The 11,161-nt window shown below is 32.5% G+C and overlaps 1 protein-coding gene across 1 annotated transcript; it reads left to right on the top strand.

The window, feature by feature from the left end:
• Positions 1-497: 497 nt before the first annotated feature.
• Positions 498-10,746, top strand: LOC146140639 (glucose dehydrogenase [FAD, quinone]-like). The gene is made up of 13 exons (XM_083392301.1): positions 498-637; positions 1,223-1,280; positions 2,053-2,200; positions 2,760-3,042; positions 3,679-3,805; positions 4,800-5,013; positions 5,159-5,272; positions 5,403-5,497; positions 5,567-5,663; positions 5,797-5,989; positions 6,144-6,240; positions 6,950-7,060; positions 9,294-10,746. Exons 1-13 carry the CDS (start codon positions 523-525, stop codon positions 9,427-9,429), a joined length of 1,788 nt encoding a protein of 595 aa, XP_083248427.1. The 5' UTR covers positions 498-522; the 3' UTR covers positions 9,430-10,746.
• Positions 10,747-11,161: the final 415 nt, after the last annotated feature.

The following is an 11,161-nucleotide window of genomic DNA, read 5'->3' on the forward strand; positions in this document are numbered from 1 at the left end:
AAAATTAAAATTTTGACCTGAAAATAATTTATTTTGACCTGTTAGAAATACATTGATTTAAATAACCTAGGCGATCAAAATAGCCCAACACCGCCCCTTTCAAACTTAAAAAGCATGAAAATTAAGGTGAATATTTTTTTGACTTAAAATAACAAATTTGGCCTATAAAATTAAAATTCTAACCTATTAGGAACTTGGTTTTAAAAAAACATTGGTGTATGAAGTACTACATTAGTGTCTTGTCGTTGTCAGCCATTTGTTTTTGTTTCACTGACCACCAGTGGAACACAAATCTAATCACTTTGGTTGGGGTTATGCAAAAATCTTGAAAATGTTTAGTTGATAGCTTAGGCACATCAACAAGACCAAATTGTTGAGTATAAACAAAACATTTGAATTATATCTAACATTTATATGATAATGTTTTGTTGTCTTTTTTCAATTTGTTATCTTTTTAATTATGTAAATTTAATTTTTTTAATTTATTTTTAGCGAAGTTTAATAGAATGTTATTTGCTAAAAATGTTTAAACAAGCAGTTTATATAGCGATTTTGAGTTTCTTGTTGCTCTTGATCTTTAAGAGACATCGCTCAATTGCCAGAGATACATTTGATGAAGAGTATGATTTTATTGTTGGTATGTTCTGTAGACAATTGTTTCATATTATGTTTTAATGGAAATAATTTCTATTTTGTTCAAGTTTGCTTTTCTGAGTAGAGCTGTACAAAGTAGAATCAATAATATTTAACCAAGTACAACACTTGCAAATCAGAGAAATCAGTTAGTTAGATGGTAAATATATTTGTATGTCATTGTTATAAGAGCATGATCACACCAAAATATAATGCAAGAAAAAAAAAATGGAAACAGAAATTCCAAATCTATGGTAGTGGATTAGTGGTGCACCTAGTTCAACTGATACAACTTAAACGACCGTACCACGAGATCAAAATACATAATTTGCGTATAACGTACAGAGCACAAATCATTACAACATATAGAAGTAAAAATGACAAATTAAAGAAATATATTTAAATTTAAAAAAAATGTAAAAAAAATAACTAATATTCTAAAAACAAGTTTTTAATATAAATATCAGCATTTCTAGATCAGATCAATAACCTTCATACAGGTTGAGGTTGTTTTTAAGAGGTCACTCTACAATATCACTTATTGACCAACTGGGAGTAATGTCCTTAAAGTGTAATGCTGTTTTTTTAGTTGGCGGAGGTACATCTGGATCTGCAGTTGCTGGCCGACTGAGTGAACAAGACACGAAGTAAACCTATTATTAGGAGGTTTTATTGATATTAATTACTGAAATAAATAAATGTAAACATTGACTCTTTTAAATAGTAATGTCAAACACAGAGTAAATGTGGGACACAAGAGCCTAATATAAATCTTGTGACGTACCTGTAAGATTTAAATAAATTTTTCTTTGACTTGTTGGGCTTAAGTGTTTTTGCATTGATACGTTTCTATTTGTTGCAATACTTATTACAAAAGGGTGTATAAAAGATTGCTGAAAATAATTCATGTTAGTCGAGTCAAGAGTTAAAGAGGCTTTGAGTCCCGCAATAGGTATTTTATGTTTGACATATCTATTTTACAACTAAGGACAATGTTTTGTAAAAATTGTCTATAAATTTAAAAACCCTCTCCAATCCAAACAGAAACACTGGACCTGAATTGTATCTAACAAGCAGAAGAATAACTGGTTTTAGATTCTGATATATGTTGAATTTGCATATTCAAAAACATTAAAATCTGCTCACCAAAACTTCTCTGCACTCTTCAATCATGTGCATTGCGTCATTTACTTTTTAGGTGTTTATGTCTTAAGGAGATTCCAAATGTATTGAATGGTAGAGTTTTATTTTATGTTGTTACTTGCACATTTCCATCAAAATATTAAAACCTAGTAAAACTGTGTGCTTAACAATCTGCTTAAAGTAAACATTTAGTTATATATTTAGAAAAAAGTTTCTATGTATTTTTTGTCAGACTATAATGTAACGATTGTTTGAAAGTATGTAATTATGTAACAGGGTCCTTGTATTAGAGGCTGGAGATGAAGATTACTTTGATCCTCTAACAAGCGTACCATTGTTGGGTCAATTGAGCCCTGGTACATCAAGGGATTGGCAATATGTTATTGAACCACAAAAAGATGCATGTAAAAATATGTTGAACAATGTAAGATACATTTTTAAGTCTTTTTAAATTAAACGCCAGCCTGCAGAAAGTTTCAAACTCAAACTCTTTGCTATTCCGGAAACTTTACTCTGCCAACTGACCAACATAGGCATAGAGGAGAGCAAGTTAAGAAACAACCAAATCACTATTGTCTGCTGCCCCCTGTTCATTTGAACAACCTTCATTATAACAAAGGGATCTTTTATTCCGGTGTGCTATGTTATGTGTGCCATTATTGCTGGTCAGTAGGATTTCTCAAGGACTAGATTGCAACTTGACACATTTGTGCATAAATGTTTCAATAACAACGGTACTTTTTTATGTGGAATTTGTTAATTATTTATTTCTCTGCAAAATTGATTTCTCTTGTGTCATATAAAATAGTGACTTGTTAAAAAACGTGGTCAAAACACTAAATGCTTTTATTTTGAGTACTTATCGTTATTTGTTTGTAAAAGATAAGTAATAAACTTTTAATCAACACAAAATTTGCTATGACCTAAAATAAATAATAAAAACAATAAAACATGTTTATTTTGTAAAACTGACGTAAATTCAGCAAATCCGATGGCCAAGAGGAAAAATTCTTGGAGGAACCAGTTCTCTAAATTATATGATATTTGCTCGGGGTTGCAAAGAGGATTATCAGTCATGGAAGAGTTCTGGAGCTGAAGGTTGGGGATACGATGATGTGCTTCCATATTTCAAAAAGTCAGAGAATTATCAAAACATTCCTGACCTACAGGATAGTCCTTATCATGGAAATGGGGGTAAAATTTCAGTAAGGCGAACTTACACTGTTCCTGCGTCAGAAGTTTTCATGAAAGCTGGAGAAGAACTTGGTGAACGTTTATGTAGTTGTTTAATATATATAAAAATGTGTAGGACTAACTATACTGATGCTGAGGCCTAATAAAATGTTGTCTTGAAAGAAATTAACCCTTTTTTAGGAAAACCGCCTTGCATGAAACCTAAAATGAAAAAATTGCTATGCAGCTCTGTTGCCCAGGTTACATAACACCAGATCCGTAAGAAATTAGTACATTTCTAAGCAAAAAGGTCTAACAATTAGGGCATCCAAGGGCAGAAAAGTCTTGACTGTTAGACCTTGAGGTCGTGGCAATGCACTAATAGATCTTGAGGTTGTGCAAACTATAAAATTGGATGGCTAGAAAGTAGTGGTGACATCTGTTGCTGACCTTGACAATTGACATTTAAGGTCTGCCAATGCAAACCCATTGGGGAAATTTAACGTTGAATAGTTGGGCAACTTGCGCACTAACATTTAGCTCCTGTACAAATTTTTTTTTTTTCAGATATGCAAATGGTAAATCCCTTAGAGGGAAAGCTAGTACTAAACTTAAAAAAATTTGTGTACCACAGGGTTGATGTCAAATGTAATGAAATTTTTAGGTTTCCCTTACCATCATTTTTATTTTAGTATACTGTTTCATCATTATAAATAAATTGTTTTTAAGGTTTTAAGATAAACCAAGACTACAATGGAGCTACCATGGAGGGTTTTTCACACTTTCAACAATCAGTGAAAGATGGCTACAGACAAAATTCTGCAACTGCCTATTTGCGTCCTGTTGCCTATTCCAGGTATATTTAAAAAAACAGAAACACCAATATGTTAAACTATACAAAATACCCAGCCTTGCCCAGGTTAAATGTAGTATTACCCAGTTTAACTCTAACACGGCATTGCTCAGGTTAAATAGAGTATTTACCAGTTTAATTTTAATTAGTAAAGGGTTACTCACATTCCCCCGGCAATATAAATCAATTACAACTGCAATTAATGCAATATTTTGCAAACTCTGCCAAATTTTCGATTGGTAAAAATAATGTAAGAAGCCATTAAGCTTTAACCTGTGATCATTTAATAGTAAAAATTGCTATGACCATTATTAAGAGTATTAGTATGGCACTCACTGAAAACTTCCCACCAAACTATGGGAATTCCATCCAGCTCAAAAGCATTTCCTCACAGTTATGACACTTGATACAAGGCAAATATTTTTGTCTTGGTCTCAAGGGTTTAAAATAGGCTTAATAGGCACTTCTTACAAACAATGTAAGTTACCCCTTTGGCGAAGAAGTGTATAGCATCAACATACATAATAGAAAACATGAGGCTTATTTTTACATCCATTTCTACTAGAAGAATGACATATTTGTACTTTCTCTTCTTTCTGGTGGCCTTACTTGATAGCACAAACTCAGTGTACCTCCAAGATACTTATATCGACATAATAGCATGCTGCTCAGCCTTATAAGCATGTCATATTAACACTCCGATTTTACTGATGGCTAGCTAGTTTGCAATCGAATATAATTTGCAAAGGGTTAATTATGTATAAATTTGTATAAGCATTTACTAATCTGCTTTTATAAAAATTTGAATTTTTTAATTTGCATGAAAACTAGATCATGTAGACTAAAAACGACTTCAGATATGGAATTAGGACAAAAATTTATCAAGGATCGGTTGAAATGTAAAGCAACAAAAAATGAAAAAAAAAATTGCCAGTGATATTTGTGTAGTTTTTTGAATAACTTAAATAAAGATAAGATGAAAGTAAAATCCTTTCAGACAGGAATTTCTTCACATTGTTGTAAAGACCAAAGTGATTCGGGTCTTATTTGATGAGTCCAAGTCCGCAATTGGTGTGGAGGTTGAGAGGGCTGGAAGCCGGAGCATCATCAGGGCCAGGAAAGAAGTGATCCTATCTGCTGGCTCAATTGGAAATCCGCACATTCTTATGCTATCTGGTATTGGGCCCCAAGACCACCTCAAAGAGAACAAGGTACAGGTTACTTGACTCATACATGATTTTGCAAAAATATACAATACATAATCATTTGCAAAATATGCAATGAATAATTTTTCTATTTAAAACTTGTGTGTTTTAAGAATAGAATGAGTTCATATATAATTTTTTTTATTTGCAGATCCCCGTTGTATCAGACTTGCCAGGAGTTGGCTCAAATCTAGCAGACCATATCATGGTCCCTAGCTATTTTTATTCACCTGTTATGTCAAAAGAAGTGATTAATTTAAAAACTGTAAGTTATATATTGAAAAAAACAATAAAACAAACACTTACTTTTCTCTTTAAATAAAACAAGTACATTAATAGTATTTTCATAAAAAAACAGTCAAACCTTTAGCCAATGTAAAGTATTTCTTTTTTAGGTTTTAAGATCTACAATGGATTACTTATTAAATGGATGGGGACCATTGTCGGCCAGTATAACAGATTCTGTTGCAACCATAAAACATAAAAACAGGTAGTCTTTTAAATTGCTTACAGTTTTCATTTTGTGATATGCATTAAACAATTCGGTTTTGCAAATTAGTACACTACCACAATTCCAGCTTTACTTTGGTGGTTTGGAAGTCGATGAATCAGCTTTTAAAAATCTCTACAGTATTGCTGGAAACCTTAAACCTGAGGTGATAATACTGACAACTTAAACTTAATGTATGTATTGTACTGATTTTACTCTAAAATTGTTTTTTAGAGCTTTTTTGGTCGCTATTATATTTTGATGCTGTTTTTTACATTTTCTTAAAATTTAATTAACAGAATTATGAAGACGCATACAGAGAGGCTACAAGCAACCGTGATGGAGTGATGTTTTCTTTTTTTATTGTAACTCTTTTGTCTCATCCCAAAAGTAGTGGATTGGTACGCCTGAATTCCTCTGACCCAATGAGCAGTCCAATCATTGATCCAAACTACTTAAATCATCCTGATGACATGAAACACATAATAGAAGGTCAAAAAGTTTATTACAGTCCTGCCATAACTTTGTAGACAACAAGCAATATGTGTGTATATTATTACTTATTTAGGCCACATGAAGGGATATTTTGTTACATTAAATTTTGCAAATATATAAACAAAATATTAAATGGCTGTTACATTTTAAGGATTAAAACTGGTAAACAAGATTTCTAACACCGATACTTTTCAAAAGAAAAACATTACCAAAGTTATGTTCTACAAAGAATGTAGTTCCCTTGAAGGGTGAGTTGTTATGTTTATTTAACTCTAAGATGAAATTGTTTATAGTATAAGCCATGAAAACTTTACAATAAAGATTTTGAACTTTGGTTTTTAATCATGGTTTAAAATAACTTTGTTTAATTTAAATAGATAAATAAGTATTTCTGAGATTCATTGTAATTCTTACATGGCTGAACAAATTGTCTAGGTTATCCTAGCCTTTTAAAATTCTTCTGTTAGTTAACTATTTAATTGAATTTGAAATTTCAAATTGTAAAAGCAACTTAAAATTGTAAAAGCCGCCAATAAAGGGGATCAATCTAAACCATTGGTACACATGTGAGAATATGTCCTGGTCCCTAAAAAATATTGAACAACAACAGTAGCAGGCACATCAACGATATACTGGTTGCCTCCGGAAAGCTTATCAAAATTCTGTCCACCATAGATTTCAGTGCAGGCAGAGCAAGGCTATAAAATCTAGCGTTAAGCAAGGCTGTCACTTTAATAAAGTTAGAAGTACGAAATTATTTTCCTAAAAACGGTGCTGGTTTAATTATTAGTTGGCTTTTCCACTGTACCTGTGTAGCTCCGTTGTTGGCAACGGTCCCTGTACGTTTTATACCAGGTTTACTTTGCTTGTATAGAAGTCTTTAATGGGCCCTTTGATTTCGAATGGTTTCCATGAAGGTTTCTAGTGTAGCCTTTAATTTTTGTCATATATTTGCAGCAACGCCAAATACGAATGCATTGTCCGACATGAAACGTTTACTGGTTTTCATCCTTGCTGCACAGCAAGTATGGGAAAAAATAAAATGTCTGTTGTCGATCCTGAATTAAGGTAAAAAATCTGTGCTTTGTTTTGAATTGTGATTTGGTAAATTAACTTGTGTAGAACAGTAAAAAGCTACCCTATTAGTGTATAATTTTGTTCTTGATTTGTTCGTCCTTCAAGAGACCAGAAGCTGGCAAGCAGACAAAATTCCGAATAAATTATAGCGGCAAAATATTTGTCTTGAATTCACCACGAAGATTTAAGAATATATCTTTACCTAATTAAAAAAATTAAAACTTATTATTTAATATTAATATTCGCCACAATTTCCAAGAAAAAATCATTTACGCACCAAGAGAATAAAACATTCGTGTAGCGCTTGATCAACTGTTTCAACCATGTCAATCGGTGAATATTGAGGCCATGTGCTTTCATCGTCAATAACCGATATTAATATTCATAAGCGATCGCGGTAATTTTGCCTGTCAAATGCCCAATTCGAACGAAATTTTATCAAGACAGTTCTACAAACCTATTTATTTAGTCTCTTGGTGTGTAACTTTATATTTGGGGCCTATATTGGTCCGATGGAAATTCGCGATATTACGCATATTAAATGTTGAATATAAAATATGTTCAACACTAACCTTTTTAATTTTTTTCTTTCGATTACATTATAAGGTTTGTAGAAGTGCCTTTTTAACTTTTTTTCTATGGCAAATTAAGGTTTCTAGATGAGTCTTGATAAAATTTCGTTCGATTGCAGTTCGAGTTGTGCAAGTGACAGGCGTTAAAAAATTACCGCGATCACTTATGAATACTAGTATCGGTTATCGAAGATGAAAGCGCATGGCCTTAATATTCACCGAGCCATGTGTGGGATCGTTCGAAAGGTTTAATCAAGGGCTACACGAATTATTTTGTCTCTACCTGTGTAAATTGATATTTGTGCCTATTTCGGTCGGATGTTAGTGTACTGAAAATTTGCGGTATTACACATATTAAATGTTGTATTAAATATATATGAAATATTTTTAACATTATTGCTTTTAACTTTTTTTGCTATGGCATTTTAAGGTTTCTAGAAGAGTTTTGATAAAATTTCGTTCGATTGCAGTTCGAATAGTGCAAGTGACAGGCGTTAAAAATTACCGCGATCTCTTATGAATATTAGTATCGGTTATCGACGATAAAGGCGCATAGCCTCAATATTCACCGAGTCATGTTTGGTATCGTTCGAAAGATCTGCTACACGAATGTTTACACCGGATTTTTTAATTCACCAGCGTCTCGTTTTTTTTTAATAATGTATTTTTGGAGCTATTGGACTTTTTAAAATGCTAAAAATAAAACTTCAGCATAACCAAGAGTTTTACACATAACACCCAAAAATTAACTAATGTGCGTTGCAGCGATAATCAGCAAAACACCAAAAAAGCTACTGACTAATACCGCCACGGCAATAATGCAGCCATTCATGAAACATTCAATTATTTAAAATTTAAACAATAAATATACATTGATTTATTCTTTAAATAAATCAATGTATTTTTTTCTTGTGTGCAAATTTGTTAAAAAAATATTTTAAAGTCAATTTTTTTTGTCCAATTTTCTAATTTTGGGTCAAAAAATAATCGCCCCATACACATTTGGTGTATTTAAAAAACACAAACAAAATCAGCACATTGATTGATACAATGATGTTTATCATATGATTTTAGAACACATTAACTCCACATCTTTGATACTGCACATAACCAAGCAAACTATAATAAAGCGCTAAAAACCGTTTCTTTACGTTCAAAATTCGTGAAAGTGTTATTTATAAAACAATGTCAAAATTCGAAAAACTTGTAGTTTGGAGGTTGACAACGTTTACTATTCGCGAGCTAACCTCACAGATAAACGCTGAAAGGTTTTAATAACTGTTAACTGACAATTATATTGCATTTTGCTATAACAGCTGTTTATCAAGGGCCTAGAATTTTTTGCAACTGATTATGAGTCTAATTACAAGAAAGACTCGCTCGGAGCGCAGAAAATTGCGTTTGCTAGGTTAAAAATTTTGGTTCAAGCGGCGTCATCCATGATCATAACAGAAATGTAGAAAAAACGCAATAAATGTAATCAATCGTTAAGGACCGTTAAAATGGTAAAATTACAATCAAAGCAAACCTACTGTGGATAGCTTTAGCGTATTTTTATATGTTATTCTATCTCAATAATATTCACCGTATGTTGTTTTAAAAATACCAAAAATGTATTTGACTGAAAGTAAAACACATGTTTTGTCTTATAGGGTTTACGGAGTAAAGAATCTGAGAGTGGCAGATGCCTCCGTAATGCCACACATTGTAACCGGTCCGCTACAAGCAACTTGTTACATGATTGCGGAGAAATTGGCGGAAATGATAAAAACACGTTGGAAACTCTAAAATGTAATGCCCTACTACTTGATGTTTAGCCTATCTACTTGTTTAAAGTTAACTGGGCATCACATCAATCTTGTGTGTAATTCTGTGTTACAACATCGTATCATTTGAACGTCTTCTACTTGAAATTAGGTACTTCTTATATGCTGTCGGAGTCTACATACTGGTGCTATTGGATATGTGTTGGGTAGTTTTTGCTTGCTTGTAAATTAACAAACCCAAATTTATTCGTTTTGGCAGAAAAACGCCAGTTTTTGTGTGCGACTAAATCTTTTCAGATGTGTTAAAATGTGTCGTTCCGCGTCATTTTCGAATATACGTCAAAATTGTATTAACAAAGCCATATTGATGTTAACTGTTAACTAAGCATAACAGCAATCTTTTGTGTAGTTCTGTGTAACTTATAATATCGAATCATTTGAACGTCTTCTCCTTGAAATCAGGTACTTCTTATATGCTGTCGGAGCCTACATACTGGAGCTATTAAATATGTATTGGGTAGTTTTTGCTAGCTTGTAAATTAACAAACCCAAATGTGTTGGTTTTGGCAGAAAAACGCCAGTTTTTGTGTGCGACTAAATCTTTTCAATCGTTATTCTCAAATCTTTTAAAAATTGTATTAACAAATTCATATTGATGTTAACTGTTAACTAAGCATAACAGCAATATTGTGTGTAATTCTGTGTAACTTTAACCGAATTATTTGAACGTCATCTACTGTCAATCAGGTACTTACGAGGCTGTCGGAGCCTACTGGTGCTATTCGACATTTATTGGGTAGATTTTGCTAGCTTGTAAATCAACAAACCCAAATTTATTCGTTTTGGCAGAAAAACGCCAGTTTTTGTGTGCGACTAAATCTTTTCACACGTGTTAAAATGTGTCGTTGCGCGTCATTTTCGAATATACGTCAAAATTGTATTAACAAAGTCATATTAGTGTTAACTAAGCATAACAATTTTTGTGTAGAATCTGTGTAACTTATAACATCGAATTATTTGAACGTCTTCTACTGAAAATCATGTTCGTGCTTACTAGGCTGTCGGAGTCTACCTACTGGTGCCTTTGAATATGTATTGCGTAATTTTGCTTGCTTGTAAACTAACAAAACAAAACTCTTCATTTTGGCAGAAAACGCCGTTTTTGTGTGCGACTAAAACTTTTCAGATGTGTTAAAATGTGTCGTTGCGTGTCATTTTCGAATATTCTCAAAATTGTATTAACATTAGGAAAATAAAATTCAACACATAGTTGAAAATAATGCCCTATTATCGAATGTCCTTTTAATTGATTTATTTTCTTTGTTCTCTTTACAGCAATAATATGGTGTTGTCAATACAATTCAGTTAAAATGCCAAAAGTTTGATTGAAAACTTCTAGAGCGGTTATATCTAAAAACATACAAGGCAGGGTTCTGCAACTATTTTCTGAATGCTTGTGACCGGTATTTTATTTGTTTGTCTGGAAAGGGCAGTTATTTGTGTAGCTAAAAACACTATAACATTTATGCAGTAATTAGCAAAACAGAATACTTGATCTGCACCTGTTATATTGCAACCATATTACCATTAGACTAGGGTTACCATATTTTCGTTGCCTGAAATCCGGAAACTCTTTTCACTAGCGGTTTTTAAAATGAGATATGAACACATTGTCTGTTAATATGACGTCACACTGGCAATGCTTTGGCTATCCATTGTATACCGGAGCGGATTTTGGAACATAGTGTCTTGAA

The sequence above is a fragment of the Ascidiella aspersa genome, chromosome 6 (genome assembly GCF_963924565.1).
Source record: "Ascidiella aspersa chromosome 6, kaAscAspe10.2, whole genome shotgun sequence".
In the NCBI taxonomy this organism is placed as follows: Eukaryota; Metazoa; Chordata; class Ascidiacea; order Phlebobranchia; family Ascidiidae; genus Ascidiella; species Ascidiella aspersa.

What these genes read in the sequence shown, in the direction of transcription:
- LOC146140639 (XM_083392301.1), top strand. Translation starts at nt 523, where the DNA reads ATGTTTAAACAAGCAGTTTATATAGCGATTTTGAGTTTCTTGTTGCTC. An exon ending in GTAAAAATATGTTGAACAAT is followed by an intron (nt 2,201 to 2,759) that starts GTAAGATACATT and finishes ACGTAAATTCAG; the next exon opens with CAAATCCGATGGCCAAGAGG. An exon ending in ACCACCTCAAAGAGAACAAG is followed by an intron (nt 5,014 to 5,158) that starts GTACAGGTTACT and finishes TTTTATTTGCAG; the next exon opens with ATCCCCGTTGTATCAGACTT.